Genomic DNA, 25,998 nt, shown 5'->3' with positions numbered 1-25,998 from the left:
CGCTCCTCCCTCTCTCAGTTTTCGTTGCGTGTTTGTTTTAGAGCTAGTTTGCTCCAGCGCGTCTATATACTACCGCTCGCGCATTGGCGCGCGCGCGGGCGGGCGGCGGTTTGGGTTTTGTTCCGCGAGCGGTTTCGGCTTCTTGCGCTTGCAAAACTGATGGCTATCGCGTTACTAATCGCTCAAAGGGCGACCGCTTGTTTCTCGCTCGTTTAGTGCTCACAGGGGTGCGCATAGGAAGGATGCCACTGTGCATGCTTTCCGTTGCTTTCTTGTTTTGTTTTTTTTTTGACTCGCGCATACTAATTGCCTCTGTTTGGCGATAAAATGAGTAGCGGAAGTTTGTCACACATTTTGCTTTTTTGACGGGCACACAACTACAGTTTTCTTGAATGAGTGCACCTACGCAGTTCGATTACGCTATGGGTGTACATATTAGTGTAAGAGCAGGAACAAGTCTTGCGAAATATTCTCGCGTGCGCATTTTCAAAGCCTTTAACTATGTGTATAACAATGTATCAAATTTTTTATTCTTATAAGTTTATTTCCTTTTTTATTGTTATTCATGAATGAAAAGTACACATATACCAACGCAAAATATTTTTTTCTCACTTTACGGTCACCCTAGAAAAATTACGGTAAATTTTCTTCAACATAAGTCCCTAAGAATAATTGGAATCTGCAATAAAAGAAATCGACCCTGGGCGGTCGCATATGGCGAAAGAAATCGACCCTCAAAGGGTTAAAATATGACAATACACGCACAACTAAGCAGTATCCTGGGGCGCTATAACGCAAAATAATTCCAAACTTTTCTATTCCATTTTTACAATCAGCCCTCGACCATTGGACAAAATTTTTTCGGGACACAGAGCAGTGGGAGACCGCGTAGCTCCGCTGTGCACCGGAAGACCAACTCAAGGCAATCCAGCAGGCCGAAGATGCCGCCAGAGCCATCTAGCTAGAGAGGCCTGGGTCTCAAATCTGCTGTGCACAAATAAAGTTTATTCCTGCTCCTCCTCCTCCTCCACCCCCACTTGTCTGGCACGCAACGTCAGGAAAACCGCGAAAACTCATCTGATATGACGTGTACGCACTGATGATGCCTGATTAGACTGAACAAATGAAAAATAATTAGTTCCGATTCTACGGCTTTTTCACCACCAGCCCTCCCAAATTGGTCAAAAGCTTTCGGGCTGCGACCACTTCACCTGTCTGTCACACAATGTCACAAAACCGCGAAAACTCACCGAGTCGAAGTGACGCGTACGCATTAAAGCTGCATTAATATGCTGAACAAAAGTGAATTTTTTTTTCTTAATAGCCGGAGCTGCCCCATTCCGCAATGAATAGAGGATGGCTGCCCACCGATCGCTTTGACACTGGCTACTCGGAGCTGCCCGGGAGAATGGATCTATTTGCGTATAATAAATATGTTTGCGTGGTAGCGTAACGTTATCGAGCTCTTTCGGTACGTATACGACATCGCTCTGGCAACTCTTCGCTGAGGATCCGTTTTAGCGACATTTTTAACCTACAGTTGCACGCCGCCGCGATTCCACCCAGCCAGCACAAACTAAGCAAGGGGAAACGGACCAATCACAGACGCCCGCACCACCCTCCTCATCAGGTCATCTGCTTTCACTGCGCTAATTCGGCCCAACCGAAGCCCTATCCATTCGTGTGCTCCTGGCCTCTTGTAAGTCAATTAGATAAGAAAAAAATTGGCTGAAGGCTTAGCTTGGTTAAGCCTGGAAGATTGCGAAAGCAATACCCTTGGCTGCGCCTTGGTTCGACTGATGGTGTGGACATGGTTGCCCTTTGTTAAACTTATGGCTATACATCATCCGACATGGCGCAAGGCAGCGCGCCGACCACTGCGAGGAGCCGAGCTGTAGCCCCATTTATCCTCCTAGCGTGACGTCACACCAGCGGGCGCCCTCTCTCGGTAGCGCCGCAGCAGCGGCGCGCAAGGCTTCGCCTTCACCATCGATGCCGCGAGCTGGGGCCCCATCTCTCGGTCTGGCGTGACGTCACACGGTCACGTGACGCGCAGCTGCGTAAGGAGGCGCCACGACCACCGATGGGCCGAAAGTGCGAGCAGTATTGCTTTCGCAATAAAACATGTCAAGGTAGGCAATGCTCTTCGCTTTGAAAACTTTGAAGTGACTTCCTATAAACGACGAGAGCGTTTCATAGGCCTGTCGGCGGTTACGTAAATTTGATGTCAGGAGATCGGAATTACAGGAATTGGAACGTTACAGGGCCCCTGCACCAGGACATCATCACTGGGACCTGCGTAGCCGGTTTGTCTACATCAAGGGCTGACATAGTTTCAATGTTCAACTACGCTCTAAAAACAGTTGCACCCTTTGCGATGCATATTTGCCACACAATAATCGTCATCTGTCTTGCCTGCGTTTCCTTTCTTTAACGCTGCGAGCCCGGTATACTTCCAAGCCACGAACGGCATGACCGTTATCAACATGACAGAGCATTCTCGACAGGAAACTAACGAGCGCAGCGTTTTCAAGAAAGGAAACACAAGCAGGACAGATGACGATTATTGTTGTGTGGCAAATATACACCCCAAAGGGTGCAACTGTTTTTACACTCTTAAGCAAAATTACACCCTTTTGCCACACAACGATAACCGTCATCTGCCTTGTCCGCATTTCCTTTCTTTAACGCGGCGAGCCCGGTACTTCCAAGTCACGAACGGCATGCCCGTTATCAGCATGACAGAGCATTCCCGACAGGAAAGCAGCGACCGCAGCGTTTTCAAGGTAGGAAACGCAAGCAAGGCAGATGACGATTATTACGATTATTGTTGTGTGGCAAATATACACCCCAAAGGGTGTACATTTGTTTAAGAGTGTAGAGCGTAGGTGGGCAAAATGAATCGCGCTCGCGAACACGTAAAAACAAAAGAAAGAAAGAAACATTGCAGGCACTACACAGTCTGAAGTCTGTTACCAAAATATGCTCACTTTTCGCCTGGCAACAGAGAATGGCTTGCTGCACTGACGACAGCAGGAAGCGTCCTTATCACTTGTCCAGACAGCTTCCTTTAAGGACAAGTTGTTTTCCTTCAAGTCAGCCACTTGCAGCTTGGACCTGTTTTTTTTTTTTTTTTAATAGAACGCCAAGCCCATAAACAACTATGAAACACGTTGCACACTCACCACCCATATAGCGTAAAATACGGTATGCCATAGGAAGCCAAGGTGTGGGAATGTGTTACACAAAAACCATGTGATTGTTAGAGGCCAACCGCAACGAAATTTTGGGCTGCGTAAAGCTATGTTCACACTAAGGTCGTAACGCGCGTAATGCTATGTTCAGACTACGTGCGCTACGTACGGATCGTTCGCACGGAACGTAAGCGTAAACGCAAAAAGCGCAACTACTTTGTTCACACTACTGCTGCATTTAGCGGAAAGTACGCAACAATCGCAACCAGCCTGGGCGTAAATGTTGGAGTACCCGCTACTTTTACGACAGGCACAGATACGACTGTTACGACGCCGCCAATGCACGAAGCAGTTTCGGTTTGCATCTTCCGGTCACGGAGCTTCCGGCCTCCCCATATTCCGCGTTTTCATCCGGTGGCCGCCTTCCCAGCCATCCGGCGTTGCAACGCTGTTCCTTGCTGCTTGCTGCCGACGCCATCCGCGTTTTCCCGGGTTCGCGCCGAACGCGCGCGGTGTCCCTGAGTGCAGTGCGGTTTTCTGGTCTCATTGTGTTGTGTACATTGCCCGTGCCTAGTGATGATGCTAAGTGCGGAAGCTTCTTCGCTGTGCAGCGATGAATTACTAATTGAAGAAGTGCGACAGAGGCCGATACTCTATGACCAGCGCCTGAAAACTTTGGGTTTGAAGAGCCTCGATCTGCGCTAACAGCCGCTTGCTGATCGCGCCATGTTGACAAATGCGAAACGCGGCTGTCCCAGAACGGTGATTGGCCAGTCGTAAAAAAAGTATCTTATCGAAAGGCTCAATGTGAACATAGGCGGTTGCTAGCTGCGTAAACAGTCGTTCCAGCAGTTGCGTAAATTGCAATAAATACGCCACTTATAGCGGATGCGACTGTAGTCTGAACGCGGCATAACAGCTCTTTCAGCGTATCGAACGTAACGGCTGTAAAAAACGTTACGGCAGTTAAGTCGGCACCTTTGTTCACATTTACTGCTGCGTAAATTACGGCTTTTACAACAAGCCAATCAAATTTAGAGCTGCAGAATCGACGTCACCAGCGGTCCAATATGGCTCCTATCAACATGCGAGCGCTGGCCGAGGTCGAAGAAATTACGCTCAAAAAAAAAACTGGACTCAAGACTAAGGAAATCTAAGAGCACGGCCGGCGATTGAGGCAATCTGATCTCTGGGTGAAATGCGTGGGCTATTTTCAAATGGATCGTAATGTTCCCGTGTATTTGCTGGTTATCGTATGCGCTATCGAATGTACAACTTATAGTCATGTATTCAATCGCCCAAAGACGACGAAGGCGACGCAGAAGGGTTTGGGTGCGGCAAGTACTTCTCGACAAGGCCGTGGACGGCTATTTTCACAACCTTTTCGCCAAGCTCCGAGTTGGTGACGGTGCGATGTTCCATAACTTCATGCGCACGTCGCCCCAGCAGTTCCGCTTCCTTGAAAACCTAGTGAGACCACTCATCGAAGTTCGGAGCACGCATCTGCGGCCATCGATTTCCTCGGCGGATAAACCACATGAACTGAAAACAGTCTCGCAAGGCGCACTGCACAAATTTTCACGAACACAGCCAACCTAATCGTGCGCACGGAATGGCGGAATGGCACTTCCCACGCCCGGAGCTGTCTGCAGACGGGAGGACGGAAGTGTCGTTAGGGTGGCTAGAAGGGGAGGTGTGAATACCGGCGGCGCAAACGTGACCCCACAGCGCACCGATGCCGCGGGGCGGCGCTGTTGACCAAGACGGGGTTAGTGTTCCTGTATATGCTCCCGCAGGGAGCAGAGTTGCGCATAGGTCAGCCGCCGTGATCCAGCTCTGCAGCGAAGCCACTCCTCGCGCGCGCAGGAGCCAAATGCCGCGCGGTGTTCCGCCTTTTTCTCTAGTGGTCGCGAGCTACAAGCGCCAATTGTTCGCAGGCGCTTAGCAAAGGGCACTTCTTAATACAGGCTACGCTCGAACGAGTCATTCGTGCAGCCGGAGGGGGTGGACTTCCAACCAACCGAAACTTTGTATGTACCTATGTAAACACGCATATACAAACACACACACGAACGTACAAATAGGGGGTAGGACCACCTTCGATTCCCCAAAATAAAGTACTCCCGTGGCTCGAACAGCTCCAAAGTTCGCTCGCAAACGCGCAGTACGTTGCCACAAAAAGCGATGCAATGATTTTCAGCATGCATATGAAGTTTTCTTATCATGGTCAGAAATCAAGAAATGTTTTAAAGAGTGTTTAAAACTTCACACACGTAAGGTGGACACTTAGCGCATTTTGGCTGCCGAAACCAGCCGATTAATGACCGTCGCCAAGAGAGCTATCGTGCCTGCAGTTATGTCAGTGACCGTTAACAGAGCGCCATTTATCGCTAACCATCGTCCACAACAGCTGCACGTTTTCGATACATGCGGTGCAGACACAGATTTAAGCGCATTTCTAATGTTGACACGCGCACATTTTAAGCAAAGCTTACTTTTATTTACTATTACTATTTAGTAGTACTTACTATTTAGTAGTGCTTACTATTTAGTATCAGCAAATCTGCAAGTAGACAAAGATTCAAGATGCAAGAGCTTCTAGCTGCTCCTCTGAACGCACGATCGACGGTCCACTGATTGCAATGGCGATGGTACCGACGGAAACGACGAGTTCGCATGAGTCGGCGATGCGCCCGTAAAGTTGGCTTCGCAGCGGCGCGAATCATTTGACGTCATTTTTCGCGCTCGGCCAATAGCGGTGCGAGCGGCGCCGGAAAAGTTATGCGCAACTTTGCTCCCTGCGGGAGCAGCCGAAATGAGCGCCTCGCCAGCCTCGCGTCGGCTGCATCTCTACCACCGAAGTGAAAATGAGCCCGTTTCGGGCATCCCGCGCTTTCTGCGAGCGTCAAAGAATGAATCTTTATCATGAAAACAATGGTATGTCAGGCCAAATCATTACTCCTGTGAGATTTTACGGGCCCAGTTCGCACTGTATCGAGATTCAAACGCGTTTTGTCTGTGCGCATTTCGTGAGCTGGCTTTGGGTGTTAGGAGCTAGTGGGGGCTTCGAAATAATTTCGACCACTTCGGGTTCTTTAACGCGCACTGACATCATACGGCACACGGGCGCCTTGCATATCGCCTCCCTGAAAATGCGACCGCCGTCCTCGAGATCAGCAGTCAATCACCCTATGCGTGCCGTAGGACCTGTAAACTGCAGACATTACCTGATAATGTCTGGACGTATTTACAAACCACTTTTTGTCTGCGCTTGCAGACCTGTAGCATGTCATTTTGACGCTCATATAAGGGATTTACTATGATTGCAGACAGTGAAGCAACAGATCTGGTCATGAAATCGTTTATTTACAAGTGAGCAAAAATATTTACAACACACAAGGTTTCAGTTTCTTCTCACTGCTCTGCTGATTGAAACTTTTAAGCAAAAAGTGAATCCTTGTGAGGCAATAAAAACGTATAACTGAGGCTGTCAGGGTAGCAGAATGGTCTAGGCAACCAATCTTTGACATTTAACCACTTGACTACAAAATCTCGGCCACAGCTTTGGCATGCTAGCGTGTTACACTGAATTAAAAATTATGGGGTTCTACGTGCCAAAACCCCTTTCTGATTATGAGGCACGCCGTAGTGGAGGGCTCCGGAAATTTTGACCACCTGGGGTTCTTTAACGTGCACCTAGATATAAGTACACGGGCGTTTTCACATTTCGCCCCCATCGAAATGCGGCCGCCGTGGCCGGGATTCGATCCCACGACCTCGTGCTCAGCAGCCCAACACCATAGCCACTGAGCAACCACGGCGAGTGTTACACTGAATAAACGAGTGAGTTTGTTTTCAAGGGCATTGTCCAGCTTATAGAACGATTCTGAGGGATATAAAAGGCCCTCAAGGTCCCACTCTTTGGATGCCTCTGGTGGAAGCTCTCTGGGGATATTGCCTTTATGGTGCTTCGTAGTCTTCACAATGTGTGGGCAAAACACGCCTTCTCGATCGCCACATAACTTGCAATGTAATAAACTAGCCGTGCGTCGCTGCGGTGCTCAACATAACTTTGGTGGTCCACAGCATCTCGCCCTCGAATGACGGAATGGCGGGAGGAACACTCCAAAACAGGCGACGAGACCAACTGACAGCGGAGGGCGCAGGCCAGCGGGGGAGTACCACGCCGTAATACCACGCCGCGAGCAGCAGCGCCACGTTCCCCCTGGTGGCATCGGTGCGCAAGGGGGTCACGCGCGCCCGAAGGAAAGCGCCGCCGGTATTCACACCTCCCCTTCTAGCCACCCTAGTGTCGTCACCGGTTGTTGAAAACCGAAAGCTTATCGGTCATTGGCTGTGTCGCAGCGGTCGTAATATCACAGTCGTAAATGTTCCAGACCCTTTAACACTCTCACCCACGATTTTCGCGTGAATTGCGCACGTTGGTACATTTACGTTCGCAGTCTGAACTAGACGCATACGCTTGTTGCGCTTCCGCTATCCGCATGTTACGAAAAATCGGCGCCTTACGAACGTAGTCTGAACATAGCCCCGTCAGTCACGGCGTACACGTTTGTGGACGCTACTTACTTTTGCCCTTACTTTGCAGTGGTTGCAAGGAATAGACAATGAACATTAAGCTTTGAGTAAATTGAACATTCTGCTTCCCTCAAGTACACCCACTTCACTTCTGAGTGAATTTTGTTGCTTCAGACGACCGCTTTGGTGAAGGCACTAGCGTGTTTGACGGGATATTTGAAGTGGGGCGTTTTGGTAGTAATTGCGAAATATTTTTTTCCCTCGTTGCAATGCTTCCACCCAATAATTGACCTGTGCTTGTAATTCGAGCGGGTGATTCATTATTTTTAATGAAGAAACGTACCATGACTGACTGTACAATAAATGAATAATTAATCGCTATGTAATTAAGGTGGCTGTCTATAAAATGCAGAGGTACTCTCATCCCACCTTGACTTGCTTTCTATGGAGTCTCCAGCACCTTGGCATAAAATTATGTCAATTTCACACATTTATCGACAGTCGAACGTAATTCGTGACCGAAGGGGATAGCATTAGGAGCCTGGTTTCAGGTACCGCAGACATATATAGTCGGGTAGAACTCAAGTCTGCAGTGGAGCCCCGCCTACGTCCTAATAACTGCCAGCCACTGTTCCTCCGTGAGGCTGCAAATAGTTCGTACTTCAAACTTTCCCTGTTACCTAAATAAGGCGGTAACCACAAAAATAAAATCATAAGCCGTAATTTTGTGCGTTTTCACTCGTCTATTATAACGGAACAGTGAAATAATTCTTTATTGAACTGAAATAAAACGCTTGCTTCTCTGCAACTATTTACTGCCAAGTTTCACTTCAGTTGACTGAGTTTCATTAGTAAAACGGGGTCAGCAGTGAAATGAACTGTACCGCAGACTTTTGAAGACTGAAATTCTCAGACTCCATACACTTTGTCCGTGTCTGCTGCACACCTCACCGCTTCCGCCGATGAAAAGACTCTTCAATAACAGCAGACGCTCCGGGGGTATCAAGCATGAAGCCATTTTGAAAAGGTCGCATGACGACGATGTTGTTTGCTTCTGTGATTAGCAAGCGGAGTAGCGCAAGCCCACGCGGTCCGTGTGCCTTTGTTGCCAACTGCTGTTTTTTAAGTTGTATCCTACCATAGCAGCCACCGCGCAAAATTTTATGTTTAAAGTATGAGCGGATGCGTCATGAAAAGCTCGTAAAAGTAGATGTTTTTGATACCGAAACTCAGAAAATCCGGCATTACAGCATGCCAGAAGTGACGCGTGACTCAGATAGCGCGGCGCTTGAGAACGACCTCCGAGATTAGGCGCAGCCCGCGGATACCCGCAGCGCGCTGAAAAATTAAAAAAATTAAATTATGGGGTTTTACGTGCCAAAACCACTTCCTGATTATGAGGCACGCCGTAGTGGGGGACTCCGGAAATTTCGACCACCTGGGGTTCTCTAACGTGCACCTAAATCTAAGTACACGGGTGTTTTCGCATTTCGCCTCCATCGAAATGCGGCCGCCGTGGCCGGGATTCGATCCTGCAACCTCGTGCTCAGCAGCCTAACACCATAGCCACTGAGCAACCACGGCGGGTGTCGCTGAAAAATCCCGGGAGCGACGCGCTGTGATTTCTGTCACATTCGCTAACCACCAGGTGAACGCGACTTCTGCTTAAGTGCTATTTATAAAGGCTGCCAATAAGGAAGTTGGACAACTGCTTCTGTAGACTGCTTCTGTAGCCCTACACAATACTCATTTATAACCAAATTAGCCAAAGTGAAATTCTGTTTTCCGTTGCAGTTGGCCTTTTAAGGCCCTCGCTGATTGCATTCAATGTCCCAAAGATTTCACAGCGGGCCATAAGGGGCACCGTAATGTATACACTCCAGAAAAGCAGGTGGGTGCATATTTGTCGCACAACGATAATCGTCATCTGCCTTGCTTGCCTTTCCTTTCCTGAAAACGGTGCGCTCGCTACTTTCCTGTCGAGAATGCTGTCACGCTGATAACACGCATGCCGTTCGTGACTTGGAAGTACCGGGCTCGCAGCATTAAAAGGAAATGCGGGCGAGACATATGACGATTATTGTTGTGCGACAAATATGCACCCCAAAGGGTGCAACTGTTTTAAGAGTGTACTGTAAACCGGTTTACACCCTAAAGGATGTTTACTGTCTACACTCTATACTCCTAGAAAAATTTACACCCTTTGGGGCTTATCTTGTCCCACAACAATAATCGGCATCTGTCTTGCCCGCGTTTCCTTTCTTTAACGCTGCGAGCCCGGTATTTCCCAGTCACGAACGGCATGCGCGTTATCAGTGTGATGCAGCATTCTCGACAGGAAAGTAGCGAGCGCCGAGTTTTCAGGAAAGGAAACGTGTGCAAGGCAGATGACGATTATCGTTGTGGGTCAAATATACACCCCAAAGGGTGTAACCACTTTTAAGAGTGTAAAACAAAATTACACCCTTTGGGTCGTATCTTGCCACACAACAATAAACGTCATCTGTCTTGTCTGCATTTCCTTTCTTTAACGGCGCGAGCCGATCCACACGACGGACGAAGTCTGCGGGCCGATCGGTCACGTGATGCGACGTCACGGCCCGCTGCGGTCCGGTCCGGCGCAGAGCACATCCACACGGCGGACCACCAATAGCAGACGGCAGAGCAGACCAACCAGCTACATTCTCGGCCAGAGTGTTATCATTGTTATCATTCCGGCTCGAGTCCCACAAAGCCGGCAACTGCTCAACGAGGGATACAAAATAAAAAAACCTCCTCGTCACTCCAAGAGCACACGGTTAGGGTGGCTAACACGGTGTTCAAAAAATATATCTGCTGCGCGCACGTGTAGGCGGAACGGCGGACATGAAACAACTGGCTTGACTGACTTTTGGTGAGCCGAAAACTAGATTGGATTTGGCTGAAGACACTCTGTTGTTGGACAACATTCGTTGGCTACGTCAAAATCGCTGCGGTTTGCATGCGGTCCGCCGCCACAAGTGAAGCGGGAAAAGCCTCGGCGATTTGTTGGACCGCGAGGGCCGCGGTCTTGCGCGGGCCAACGGCGATACGCACGAACTGGTGACGTCCTATCACGTGATGCGCGGACCGCGGTCCAAAAGAGCAATTTGGTCCGTCGTGTGGATCGGCCTTTAAGGCCGATCCACACGACCGACCAAGTCCGCGGGCCTCTCGGTCACGTGATGCGACGTCACGGCCCGCCGCGGTCCGGTCCGGCGCAGAGCACATCCACACGGCGGACCGCCATAGCAGACGGCAGAGCAGACCAACCAGCTACACTCTCTGCCAGAGTGTTATCATTGTTATCATGCCGGCTCGAGTCCCACACAGCCGGGAACTGCTCAACGAGGGATACAAAATAAAAATCCTCCTCGTCACTCCAAAAGGACACGGTGTTTAAAGAATATATCTGCTGCACGCACGTGTAGGCGGAACGGCGGACATGAAACGACTGGCTTTTGCTGAGCTGAAAACTAGATTGGATTTGGCTGAAGACACTCTGTTGCCGGACAACATTCGTTGGCTTCGCCAAAATCGCTGCGGTTTGCATGCGGTCCGCCGCCAAAACTGAAGCGGGAAAAGCCTGGGTGATTTGTTGGACCGCGAGGGCCGCGGTCTTGCGCGGGCCAACGACGGTACGCACGAACTGGTGACGTCCTATCACGTGATGCGCGGACCGCGGTCCAAAAGAGCAATTTGGTCCGTCGTGTGGATGGGCCTTTACGAACGGCATGCGCGTTAAGGCCGATCCACACGACGGACCAAATTGCTCTTTTGGACCGCGGTCCGCGCATCACGTGATAGGACGTCACCAATTCGTGCGGACCGCCGTTGGCCCGCGCAAGACCGCGGCCCTCGCGGTCCAACAAATCGCCGAGATTTTCCCGCTTTAGTTCTGGCGGCGGACCGCATGCAAACCGCAGCGATTTTAGCGTAGCCAACGAATGCTGTCCGGCAACAGAGTAGTGTCTTCAGCCAAATACAATCTAGTTTTCGGCTCAGCAAAAGCCAGTCGTTTCATGTCCGCCGTTCCGCGTACACGTGCGTGCAGCAGATATATTTTTTAAACACCATGTCCTCTAGGAGTGACGAGGAGGTTTTCTATTTTGTATCCCTCGTTGAGCAGTTCGCGGCTTTGTGGGACTATGGCCGGAATGATTACAATGATAAAGCGAAAAAGCGTTAGTGCAGCTGGTTGGTCTGCTCTGCCGTCTGCTACGGCGGTCCACCGTGTGGATGTGCTCTGCGCCGGACCGCACTGCGGCGGGCCGTGACGTCGAATCACGTGACCGATCGGCCCGCAGACTTGGTCCGTCGTGTGGATCGGCCTTTATCAGCATGACATAGCATTCCCGACAGGAAAGTAGCGGGCGTGGCGTTTTCAAGAAATGAAACGCAAGCAAGGCAGACGACGATTATTGTTGTGTGGCAGACGTACAACCCAAAGGGTGTACCTTTGTCTGAGAGTGTACAACTCACACCCTTACACTTTTGCGGGTGTAAGGTTGTGCGTAATAACCGGTTTGCGCCCTCAGGACCCTTAAGGTTGTAAACCGGTTTAGAGGGTACTAAGTTTCGGAGTGATTCTGACCCCCTGGGGTTCGTTCACGTTCACCTAGATCTGAGCACACAGCCACTTTTGCATTCTGCCCCCGTAGGAATGCGGCCGCCGCTGCCGGTAATAAAACTCGCGCCACAGCCGCCAGCCTTATACTGCGGCCGGCACCAATTAGACGCTGCTAACTTCGCTCTGCTGTAAATTTTGGGTAATACATGCTTCTATGTCGAGGATTAAGCTTATGACGAGTTCACCATGCGGCACAGAAAATAAAACATAGCACACATCACAGTGGCGCTGTCTATATGCATTTACGCATGACCTACTTTTAGCAATTACTCAGGACGCGGTAGACTCGCACGCATTGGCATGATTCGTATGAGCCCACCATGGCTCCTTATAGTGTCAATGTTGCAAATAAGTGCAGCTCGTTTACTTTCTGCACCTCCTGCATGATCGAGCACTGAACATGAAATGAAACACAGTTATTGATGCAGCTGAAACACTGCTTTGCTAAGTGCGCCGGCCTCGGCTAAACTATTTTCCAAAAGCATCGTTTGCGATTACGCAACTTACGTTTACGTGCTCATAGGATGATGACATAGTCTCCCCATATCCCTTTTGGAAAAAAGAAATCATGCGGGTCCCACGCACTGTGGGGATCGGCGTAAGCAAAGCTGTGATAAGCCGCAAGACAAAACGGCCTATCACGATAAACGGGCAGCGGATTTCGGCGAAGAACGCGTCCCGTAATCGTCATCACCAACGGAGGCGAATACCGTGCAGAGCAAAGATACGCAACGATAATCGTCACCTGTCTTGCCCTGATTTCCTTTCTTTAACGCTGCGAGCCCGGTACTTCCAAGTCACGGATGTCATGCGCGTCATCAGCGTGACATAGCACTCTCGACAGGAAATTAGCGAGCGCATCGTTTTCAAGAAAGGAAACGCAAGCAAGGCAGATGACGATTATCATTGTGAGACAAATATACACTCCAAAATATGCAACTGTTTTAAGAGTGTGTAGGTGCCGATTCAGGCGAAACCTCACGAAATAACCGTGACAGCGACAGCTTCTGCTCGACGACACAGCCGAAAACAACGATGACACGCCAGAAAGCGAGTAGGCATAGCAAAGAAAGCTTCGCTTAAAAAATAAATAAAAAAGAAACAGCGAAGAACATGCACATGCTATGCCCTTTAGGTGATTGGTCGATATAATTGTCTTTTTTTCGTAACAACGCTAATGGCTGCAAGAAAGAAAAAAAAAAGCTAGAAAAGAAAACAGGAAATTTGAGGCGGCCACTATTGTTCTGCGACTACTGCAATTATTAAATCGTTCCGAGAAGCTACTTAGAGGGTCGACCCTATTTCACGTGTCTTGAAAGGTAAACGCTATCCTATAACTGCAATTGAAGTACACAGACACTGTGACGGCTCTTTATCTCGCGTTGGCGAAGCAAGGCACACATAGCGAAACAGGGTCTTACTCGCTCAGCTGGCAGCCTAGCTCTTCTAATGTGAGCTCGTGTTCAGCGCACTTTCTTTCCAGTTCGGAGAATTCCACTTTCAGTCTTTCGTGATCCTGAAAAAGAAGCGCGTTCAGCCTATGAGTGCAGTCCAGTGTGAACTTTTTGATATGAGATGCAAACATAGGCAAGTACGCACTGGTCCAACCATGTCAACATTCTCTTTGTGCACATCAAATGCCGTATCCACAACGAGCCGACGGCAAAGTTCATACATACGTCGATTACCTCTTGGCGGCACACTAACACACAAACTCAGATGCAGACATATAACACACGTCAATCATACATAACACTACACTCGGTTACTAATAGAATACTGAGTATAATATCGAACTTACGTGAACTACGCATGCGACATTATTAAACAGCGCGTAGCATAGCACACGACCAATCAGGTGAAATAAAGCGAATAAACCGCTTTGTTTTAATACGAAAGTCCTTGGCTCCAGCGAATATGTAACCTGAGCAACTGTGTTACTGAAACGCGAGCCTCGGTGCGCGTGACCCAAGGTGCACTTTGAGCCGTCATCCACATAAGACAGCCGAGAGATGAAGGAAACAAGGGTGCGTGCAATGCTGCAATACTGTTGCTGCAAATACATTGTGCCTCGCGCGCGGCTAATCGCATTTGACTTGACGCCGACAGCACATACGGCGAGGAAACCATTCAATTACGTTAAAAAAGAAAAAGAACTTGTCACTTACGAACACGACAACGTAGACGACGTCAACGATGAGGTAAACACTATCACATAAATTAATTTGTGGATTTTACGTCTCGAAACAGAACAGTAGGTTATGAGGGAAGCCGTAGTGGAGGCCTTCAGATTAATTTTGATCCCCCGAGGTTCTTTTCGTGCACTTAAATCGGAGTAATACACGAGTGCTTTTGCATTTCGCCTCCTTCAAAATGTGCCAGCCGCGACTGAGACTCAAACCCGCAAAACTATCACGTAAAACGTGTACACAACCTAGAAGGGCAAGAACGGATATTAAATCGATATGACAATGCAATTCTTAACAGGTTTACAGTTGTGGGAGCTGTGGCTTTTGAGAGGCCTACACGACTTAGGGTTGAAATACGACACGCATCATGCGCCCTATGTGAGCACAAAAACAGCACTGAAAACAACCGACAAGTTGCAGCGCATTAAAACAGAACGAAGGGAGAACATATACGCACAAACAACGCCGGTTGGTAATTGAATGCTTTATTCGCATGTCCATACCCGCCGTGGTTGTTTAGTGGCTATAATGCTAGGCACGAGGTCGCGGGATCGAATTCCGGCCCCGGCGGCCGCATCTCGATGGGGGCAAAATGCGAAAACACCCGTGTACTTAGATTTAGGTGCACGTTAAAGAACCCCGGGTGGTCCAAATTTCCGGAGTCCCCCACTACGGCGTGCCTCATAATCCGATAGTGGTTTTGGCATCGCGCCGCAAATGTTTCTCTAGTACGTGGGCGATTATTTTTGTATCTTGCGACGGGATGGCTTTACCTTGGTTTGCAAACCAAGATACTTTCATTGAAGACGGGATAAAGTTTACGGTGCATTAATGCATGCATAATGCATGTCTTCTAACTTTGTCAAATCTACGACAACAACAAACCCAAGACACATGGACTGCCACTAACTGGTATTTCCCGAAATTTCGTACAGAATATGGCCGACAGAAACTATCAAATACCTTGCCATAACTATTAAATAAAACCTATATTTAATACAAAAAGTATTGTTTCTGCTTGGTATTTCATTTATACTTTCTTGTACATGCATAACGCTCGCTCGGGCACTGCGCACCTACGACATACAGGTGGCACACGCGCCTGCACAGAAGCTCAGAAGCTGCCTTGCGAATGTCAAATACAAGTTGGACAGAAAGAACTTTGCGTGGGCAAGGCATAAAACTCCGTGCCCACACTGCGAACACGTATATACACGTGGGAGAAACCGAAAACTTCAAAACAAGGCTCCGGGAACCCTCTAATGACGTAAAGAACGAGTGGCGTCTAATGTCCTGGCAGTGCATGTCGTGCAGGTGATCAACTGGGACGACGCCTACGTCATCGCCACTGGGAGGAAATCCATTCCACGTTTGCACTCAAAATCTCTTGATTATTCGAGCGACTGCGCACACGCTTAACAGGAGTATACCGGCAGTCTTCCCCCAGTACATGCGCGATGCACGCAGCATGTGATAACACTTACTTGAATGAATGTACTTCGCCATTTGCTGCCATTGTAAACAAGGCTCCCATGGGGTAGCCGGAACGTCCTTTCTCTTAAGAGGAAGCTTTAGCTCGGTCCCAACTCCTACGCGACCCATTCAAATACATGTAAAACGCAGAAACGCTTTTCTGAGACAACCCCTGGACTGATTTTAATGAAATTACTTGCATTTGAGAAAGAAAGTTAAATTGTAGTGACTGCTGGAAGCAGAATTTCGATTTAAGGCCTGAATTTTGTTTAAAATATTTTCAAAAATTCGAAAGTTCGAAAAAATGAAAGCACGAAGTTTAAGAATTCATAGCTCTGCATCAAGAACAGATATCATGATTCTGTTAACGGTGTTGCAATCGCACCGCTGGCCCGAGTTGTTGGGGTCTCGGTGCTGACGCCCGTTATTGCCAATGGGTCGCAAGCCCCAAGGGTAGCGTTGGCCTGGCGGCCTGGGGCACTGGAAGCATCCGAAGGTCCCGGCAAAGCATGAGAAGACTGGTAACAGAACAACTTGTTTATTCTAACATAGCAAAAGAGCGGCCGGTCAGGTCGACCGAAGTGGAGAGACGGGAGAGCACGTAACTCAACAGTACAAATCGGAGCCTCTCCTCTGGCGTCCGGGGGCAGCTGCTCTTATACTCCCGGCGTCGCGGTCCAAAAGGGAAGGAGGGAAGGTCACGGGATGAAGGTCACGGGACGGCGCAGCAGGAGCCCACGACGGCGCGAACTGTCGGGCCGATAGACCTGCTGACTCCTCATTCGGGGAACTCCGCTCCCCGGCTGCCGCGCTTTGACAAGCGAGGGCACACACACACACACGCACACACGAAGACACGTGGCACTGAAACACGCCTGGACACGCTTGGCGGGTAGGCGTCGCGGCAGCGTCGGACGGGCCAAAATGTCCGCCGCTTTGAACAAAGCCCTGGCGTCCGTTGCATCCGCGCCGGCATTACCGCGCGTTGTAGGCGAAACGTAACAGACCGCCCCGCCGGGGGAAGGAGATCCCGAAGGTCAGGGGACTGCATCCGCTGTCCGGAGGGATGTCGCTCGATGATGCTCATAACCGAAGTTGGGCGTCCTTGGGCGTTTCTTGAGCGCAGCGCACAGAGAAGGCCTCGTTCTCACGTTCAGGTGCACACAGGACACTGCAAAGTGACTTCGGGAGAGTTGACATTTTTGTTCTCGTTTCCGGCAAGCGTTAGAACCACGCCAAAAGTCAACCGCTCAGTCAGCAAGCACGGCACAACCCTCACTAAGCCCTGCCAGGCTCTTTCCCCTTTTATACTGCTGCCTAGTTCCTTACAGTAGTTTAGCAGCACTCAGAACGCGTCCACAAATCGGAAAAATTGCACTAAAAAGCACATCACCACTTTGAAACACTACACAAAAGCAATAAGTTAAAAAAAATCCTGCCTCAGGAAGAAAAACATCAGTAACAAGCAATTTTGAGGCTGATTCCCACGTTAGGGGCTTCGACTTAAGCCATCGGCGTTACCGTTGAGACTCCCCTTTTTGTAACGCACCTCAAAGGAATATTGTTGCAAAGCGAGGCTCCAGCGCAGGAGGCGGCCATTTTTGGGAGAGATGGTCTGCAGCCATTGGAGAGGGCAGTGATCCGTTTCAATGATAAACCTCGAGCCAGCTAGGTAACATGACAATTTCTGAACGGCCCATACGATACACGCACACTCTTTCTCGGTGGCGCTATACGCCTGCTCACGACTCGTCAGCTTACGACTAGCATACAGGACGGGGTGTTCTACTTCTCCATTTTCCCGTTGGCACAGTACAACGCCCATGCCTCGCTCACTAGCATCACACTGAACAACGAACCCTTTTGTGTAGTCGGGCGATCGTAGCACAGGCTGGCTTGTTAGGGCGCTCTTTAGGGCGCTAAAAGCTCTTTCCTTCGTCTCATCCCAGACGACTGTTTGCGGCTCTGGGGAGGTAAGTTCTATGTCATGAGTAAGGACAGAAGTCCTACCAGGCCTCTCAGAGAACAGACCTTGAAACTCTTGTAAGAGCTGGTGTAGTTCGGTTTTCTGCTCAGGCGACAGCGATGCTTTACTTATTAAGTCACTAATGACTTGATCGGTGTCTTTCCTGTTCGTCACTGAGCCTAGTCCCGGAAGCTCGACCGGAAGCTCTTCTAACTTTCCCGCATCGGGAATTTCCTCTCCAGTATCTGGTGCCTTTAACGCTACAGGCTCAATTTTATCCCGTTCGGGCGTGCTCTGAATACTAGCTTGCTGCGCCTCTGACCCTTTCTCATCGTTCAACAACGTCGGCCCCGCAACTACCGCCTTTGCAGCGAGCTCCCGAACCTTCGATCTGGTTAAGGCCTGAACGCTAGCCTCACCAAACAAAAGCCCCTTCTCGCGCAGGAGGTGATCGGACCTGTTCGAAAATAGGTACGGGTACTGGGGGGGCAGCATAGATGACACTGCGGCCTCCATCTCAAGTGCTCCGAAAGGTCCTTCAATAAGCACTTTTGCTACCGGCAGACACACGCTATGAGCTTCCACTGCTTGCTTGATCCATGCGCACTCGCCCGTGAACATAACGGGTTCTATGTAAGAGGGATGAACTACATCCATCGTGGCTGCGGTATCGCGAAGCACTCGGCACTCTTTCCCGTTCACGAGGAGGTCTCGCATGTAAGGCTCGAGAAGCTTGATGTTCTCGTCAGTGCTGCCTAATGAAAAAAACACGACTTTTGGTTTTGTTTCTGGGCACTGCGCCGAAAAGTGACCCGGCTTCTGGCACGTATAACACAGGCGCGCTTGCCTCATCTCGAACCGCTTTCTGCGTTCGGCTTCGGTTGCCGCCGTCTCCTTACGTTCGGTCGGACTGCTTTCACTCGCATCCGCACTACGTGTGTCCCCCTTTGCTCTCATGGGCGTGAACTTTGGCTTCTCAAACTTGGAGCCAAATTCACCCTTTTGACCGTCCTTAGCTCCACGAGCCCGACGCGTCACAAACTCCTCGGCTAGCTCAGCGGCTCTAGCCACCGTACTAACGTCTGGCCTATCCAAGACCCAGTACCGCACGTTCTCAGGTAACCGACTATAAAACTGTTCTAGCCCGAAACACTGCAGAACTTTCTCATGGTCACCAAACGCTTTCTCTTCTTTGAGCCACTCCTGCATGTTTGACATAAGCCTGTACGCAAACTCTGTATATGACTCACTTTTGCCTTTCTCATTTTCCCGAAACTTCCGACGGAACGCCTCCGCTGACAGCCGGTACTTTTTTAGCAGACTCGATTTCACTTTGTCGAAATCCTCTGCCTCCTCTCTCTCTAAGCGAGCGACTACGTCGGCCGCCTCGCCGGGTAGCAAAGTGAGCAAGCGCTGTGGCCACGTTTCCCGAGAGAACCCCTGCTTCTCGCACGTTCGCTCAAAGTTAACCAGGAACAAACCAATGTCCTCTCCAAGCTTAAACGGCCGCATCAGGTCAGTCATTTTGAACAATACTCGTTCTCCTGCACCGTGTGCCTGACTTCCATTACGAGCGCGTTCCATCTCTACCTCGAGACGCTTCATTTCCAAAGCGTGTTCGCGCTCTTCTTTTTCTTTCTGTTCTTTTCGTTCACGCTCATCTTTCTCTTTCTGTTCTTTAAGTTCAAGCTCCCTCTCCTCAATGGTCTCAAGGCATTCCGACAGCTCGTCATCCTCAGCTTCTAACTCAAGAATAGCCCTTAGCAGTTCTGGTTTTCTGAGTTTGTCTGAGACATCCAGACCCAACTCTCTCGCAAGCTCCAACAATTTCGGTTTGCGCAACGACTTCAAATCCATGGCTGCTCTGAATGCTGCTTTCTCTACTGCCTACTATTGTCTTGCCGCAAACTAACCCGGTAGCAACGACAACCACAATTACCAGCTCTGTTTCTAACTCTAACAAAAGCCTGGCAAAACTCAGAAGAAGAAAGTCCCGCACTCACCAAACCTCGCAGCCAAGACTTCAGCGCAGTCGTTCCGCTGCAGGCAACCAGTCATCACACAGGGCTCGTTGCGCTGCTCCCGGATGGTCGTTGAGCTGCTCAGCATACAGTCAACCGCATCTCTTCGCTGCTGGCCTCCGTTGTCGCGATCTCACCGCTGGCAACCAGATGTTGGAATCGTACCGCTGGCACGAGTTGTTGGGGTCTCGGTGCTGACGCCCGTTATTGCCAATGGGTCGCAAGCCCCAAGGGTAGCGTTGGCCTGGCGGCCTGGGCCACTGGAAGCATCCGAAGGTCCCGGCAAAGCATGAGAAGACTGGTAACAGAACAACTTGTTTATTCTAACATAGCAAAAGAGCGGCCGGTCAGGTCGACCGAAGTGGAGAGACGGGAGAGCACGTAACTCAACAGTACAAATCGGAGCCTCTCCTCTGGCGTCCGGGGGCAGCTGCTCTTATACTCCCGGCGTCGCGGTCCAAAAGGGAAGGAGGGAAGGTCACGGGATGAAGGTCACGGGACGGCGCAGCAGGAGCCCACGACGGCGCGAACTGTCGGGCCGAGAGACCTGCTGACTCCTCATTCGGGGAACTCCGCTCCCCGGCTGCCGCGCTTTGACAAGCGAGGGCACACACACACACACGCACACACGAAGACACGTGGCACTGAAACACGCCTGGACACGCTTGGCGGGTAGGCGTCGCGGCAGCGTCGGACGGGCCAAAATGTCCGCCGCTTTGAACAAAGCCCCGGCGTCCGTTGCATCCGCGCCGGCATTACCGCGCGTTGTAGGCGAAACGTAACAACGGCATCTTTAGAACATTCAAAGTGGACAAATTCGATATGCCAATTTATATCTTACGTGAATTCGTTACGTTGTGCACATCGGTTATGCAAAAGCTGTATTTCCATATTACTAAGTTTTTTGAGATTCATGTGTAACATATCAATTTTGTCCGCGTTACATGTACTATTAGGTGCAATTCACACAATTGTGATATCATCTTTGATTGCTGAGTTATAGAGTTGTAAACTTGATAGTTTCATTTTCTGAATATTTGCGATATTTGTAAATTTTTAATAAAAATTTTACGACCTAAATGAGAAATTCCAAACCAACAGTCAGTAGAATTTAAGTTGTTGTTTTTAATGCAACGAATCTCGTTAAGTTTGGTGCAATGGTTGCCGAGAAAAACGAATTCTCCTACATGTATTTAAATAGGAGCACCCAAGCTAAAGCTTCCTCTTAATGCGAGCGGTAATGTCGGCGTCGTTTATTATTATCATTATTATTATTATTATTTAATTTCGCCAGCAAGAACGTGATCTTTTTGCAAGCTTTTTGAGGCGCATCCACTCGTGTTCCAAACGAAAAGCTTAGCGCGGAGTCTGCTTTATATATATATATATATATATATATATATATATATATATATATATATATATATATATATATATATATATATATATATATATATATATATAATTTTTAAGCTGTCCGAAATTTCGTTGCAGTTAGCCTTCAACTCTGGCGTGCTATCCCCATCTAAGGTTACCCAGATCGAGCGAAACGCGTACTCGAGAAAGTGTCGTGACTTATTTATGCACTAGAAATTGCGAAACAAAACGAATTAATTTCTGAACGTAAAACACTCAACTGCTCTAAAGAAATCTACGGATGACCTGCAACACAACTGAATGACAAAAAACGTACAATAAAAGAAGCCGCAGTGCGCTTCTAATGAAGACACGCCAAGTGGCGGAAAAAATTAATACTCCCGCGGTTGGTTGAATGACTACAGGGGCTGCCAGATTTCCCTTCTATTAATAGCTGTTTGTCCTGCTCTCGTTATCTGACGGTGGAAGGGCGCAACACAAACTTCTGGCAGCGCTGGAAACTCGCGATCCCGAAACATTAGACCCCTTTATTATTTCGATCTTCTATCCACACTATCCCTTGCGTTACGCCATCTGGTTGCCTGCTCGCGCTGGCGCTGATGGGCTGTCTCTACTATCCGTCTAGTCTTGCCTGTGCCTTAAGCACATTTATTGCATGCCGCAACACATGCCGGCTGTAAAATAAACTATACCTCACATCGTAATGTTTCTTAACATTACTAGAGGGAAATCTGGCGTTGCAGCTGCTCACACCGTGGAAATCTGGCCTAGCATATATTTTTTTTTTGACCTAGTTGGAATACACACAGAAAATTCGTACACACCGGTCGTCTCGTGAACCGTGTTCCTGTCTTTGTGTTGTTGGCCTACGGTTTTTAGTTCTTCCCCGTGCGAGTTATACGCAGATTTGTCCATGATTTGGCACAGATTCGTTAAGAACGCATATTCATCTCATTTTATTGCTCTTCGTAGTCGTGTTGTTCTGCACTCTGGCATCGCAATGTTACCAGCGGCGAGTTTTACGTTTTCAACCAATTGATACGATCACGCATTCCAGCGCATAAATATGCTTCAACAGTTCTGGCGTGCGTGCAGATAAACGTAGGAGACATTGGAGCCATGAAACACACCGTGGTTAATAATTGCTGATATTCTAAACAAATAGTTTGTACCTAATGTTCTGAAAGTAGTCTAATGGTTGAAATTACAGACTAAATTGGGCCAATTATCGCCGTAACAATGAGTATCGTTTTACTATACAGGGCCCCAGGTCAGAGAGACACGGGAGGGGGAGACAGACCTGTGCCATCTGCTGGTAGGCATCAATGCCGCGCTGCAGCTTGGCGGCTTCCTCCTGCTGATCGGCCACCGTGGCTTGGAGCGACACCCGCCATTCGCGCTCAATCTTCAGGTCGGATTCCAACAGCGACCTGGATGCGAACGAGAGTAATGCGTCTACGCACGTTTTCGGCAAAAGTCGAAACACTTGACAAGCAAACTGTTGGGCGCGTTCTGACGCGCTTGTAGCTATGGCAGCGAAGAAAAAAATAATTATTCAGCATTCTTCGAGATTAGCAGGCAAGACACACACACACACACACACACACACACACACACACACACACACACACACACACACACACACACACACACACACACACACACACACACACACACACACACACACACACACACATATATATATATATATATATATATATATATATATATATATATATATATTTATATATTGCTTGTGGCAGATAGCACAATTCTTGTTCATGAGCTGGTCAACTCGAAGTGGCGGACACTAGCTGCACACAAAACTGAAACGCAGAATCGACTAATTCATAAAAATACTATAATTAAGTTTTTAACTAGTTACTTTATGGCCCATATAGCAATTTACAAATTCCAGCCGTGGAGTTCGCAAGGCGGATCCACTTGGAACGAATTCTCAGGATGCCACCACTTTCGCGATATTAATTCTCGAACTTTGCGGGGAAATGCATTGGCGTTCCAGTTATTTTTGTGCTTTAATGCATAAAACGACGTTTTATTTTTAGAATGTAATAATGTGACCAAGAGACAATCTTTCAACATTTCGTGCTCCAGCTCCAGCGTAGGTGATCAGGTCACCAAAAGCATGACATTGGTGGGCTTATCGCGTAAATGTATCATGCTCTGTGCCACATTGGCCAGTGAGAACAATATCAGCATACGAACGACGGACAGCGACTCTTTAGCAGAGAATGTCGGCCGCATCATTCACAGGCACAAACTGGATTTGCGAATTATGTGGTAGGTTTAAAGAATTTAGGGGGGGGGGGGGACAAAGAACGTTTGCTGCTGTTAACGCTCTAACAACCGTCGATCCAAATCTACTGCTGCGTCACTGGTAGACAACCGAAGAACGATACACTGATACAAACGACAATGAGACGACCACACTTCAAACCCACTCCTAAATCAACTGCATCCCTTGTCCAATATTGAATGCATTAACGGCCCTTGTCCTTTTCTCTTACTATCTTAACAAAAAGTAGAGCCATATCTGTGTAGGTAACATACAGCAAGAAAAGGCGTACACACTTCTGCGTGAACCCGATGTATAAGTGGTTCATACCTGTAAGTGAAAAGCCATCGTGGTACATCACAAGCAGCACCAGGCAAAGATGCATTAGTTACCTTTTTTGATCTTTGTCAATGAGCTGCTGTCCTAGGCTTCTCGTTGTTTCTTCGAAAGCCTGCTTTTGTTTCTCTATCGACTGCGCTCTGAAACCAATCATTAGTCAAACGGTTACGTAACGTATAAAGAAACGTGAAGGAACGCCACTGAGAATGTTCTATGCACAAAAGGCATTTCAGTGTTTATAATACATTACCCAACATCGCGGCCTATCCACTGATGCGGCACCTTGGCCTACAGCAACCATATGGCGCTGTTGCAGCAATACTGATCCTACAGGCGCCAGCAAAAAACAACCACTGATGCTGGACTAAGTCTGGACACAAGAATACGTGGCACTGTCGACACGCACTTCAAAAGCCATGTTAGAAAAGAAAAGACCGTATTTCACATCTTGTACCGTTCGTTTCATTAAAAAAAGAAAAAGAAAACTGTTTCAAGTAGATGTGCATTGACATTCAACAAAAGGGTGAATCACAATCGGAATAAAAGCAGAGCGAAATAAGAATAGTAGATACCCACACATTCGTGTCCAGGCTACAAGAGAGGCCGGTCACTGCAAAAGATTCCTTATGCACGGGTGTAGCTCCTTCAGATAATAACACGGCGTTCAAAGCTAAGACGTCAAATTTGTTGTAAATAAAAAAAAACTAATAAAAGAACGCTACAGAAAGTGCAGAACCGGCATTAGCGCCGCTGTGTTATTTAACCTGGCAGAGACAATTCACAGCTCCTACCTTTACAGAGGCATAATTATTAAATCCCGTAAAGTTTTCATGAAAACAGTAGTGAGCAAAACTGCGCTATAGACGGTTTTACTCGCGCGATAGCAGCAGCGAGAGAGCGGCCCCAAGAAACTTCCGGTCACGGGCCTTATCAATCTGCTGCGCCGGAACGCAAAGCGTATTTTTAAGTTCTTCCACTGTGCGGAAAGTATATTTTTAAGTTCTGAGATAAGAGACATACACATTACACCTTAAGATTAATGCGTAAAATTTCTCGCATAACTTACGACAACCTTGACTTGTAAGATTGTCGTTATGTGCTGAGGAAAAGTGCTGAAAATCTGCGGGCTTAGATTTTAACGCGCTCCTGCTACTCGATATAGCCGCCAATATTATTCTTGCTCGCTACATTTAGCGGGCTACGTCAGTGAGCAAAACCGAAAGCCCTCCAGGGCCTATGTTTGTAAGCAGCTAAAGGGTCTAAACAGTGCTGAAGCCGATCGTTAGCCAAGGCAAATTCATTATTGCGAAAGCAATTATGCGAACGCTCGAGGCGCAACAACGCTGCCGGGGATGCACAATTGTCGGCGCATGTGCGGCTCGCGCGCGGAGTGTTAAGCCTACAGAGATGCGCGTTAAGTTTGGCTTCAGTAACGACGACGCGAAGTCCGTGCACAGGTCAACGCTACACTCAATCGCCTCGGCGGCGGAGGAGCCAAGGCATTGTTCCGCCTTCCGCTGCTGGCATGAGCCTTGTGTGCACGCTACATAAGCACACTAAAGCGTTCCTGCTCGGCTGCATTGTGCATGCACTGCTATGAGAGGAAACGGCAGTAAATACCAAACTAACGTTGTCTGATGTTTCGCTGAGCACTGACTAACTCTGACGGTTTCCCGAAGGTCTCATCTCGCGCACCATCAAGGTGCGATACCTGCGCAGCACCAATGGCGATGCTCATCATCACGGCAGCGTTGCGAGACGCCTGGCACAGTTGCCAGGGCGCTGTTTCTTCCACACAGCAGGAGTTGCATGCTGGGTCGCGCCAACAGGTCGCAACCACGTATAGTTGGAACACACCATCCGAGGAGTCCAAGCGCAACGCTAAACCTTGCTGTCACTGTCAATGTTTCGCCCTTGAAGCGATACTACCATTTTCTTTTTTTTTCTAAATTGTGA

General features: G+C 48.7%; 1 protein-coding gene across 3 annotated transcripts in view; it reads right to left on the bottom strand.

Moving 5' to 3' along the window:
- The window catches only part of LOC126544342 (RUN and FYVE domain-containing protein 2-like), a 115,070-nt gene that overhangs the window by 6,459 nt on the left and 82,613 nt on the right, over window positions 1–25,998 (bottom strand). For all 3 annotated transcript variants that reach the window (XM_055062090.1, XM_055062089.2, XM_050191627.3), the window contains 4 exons: window positions 24,096–24,182; window positions 22,708–22,837; window positions 13,803–13,897; window positions 2,991–3,117 (listed from right to left, as the gene is read on the bottom strand). In XM_055062090.1, coding sequence (XP_054918065.1) covers window positions 2,991–3,117; window positions 13,803–13,897; window positions 22,708–22,837; window positions 24,096–24,182 — 439 coding nt within the window. The remainder of the gene's footprint in view (window positions 1–2,990; window positions 3,118–13,802; window positions 13,898–22,707; window positions 22,838–24,095; window positions 24,183–25,998) is intronic.

The sequence above is a fragment of the Dermacentor andersoni genome, chromosome 1 (assembly GCF_023375885.2).
Source record: "Dermacentor andersoni chromosome 1, qqDerAnde1_hic_scaffold, whole genome shotgun sequence".
NCBI lineage: Eukaryota > Metazoa > Arthropoda > Arachnida > Ixodida > Ixodidae > Dermacentor > Dermacentor andersoni.
This window is presented reverse-complemented; position numbering and strand designations above follow the sequence as displayed.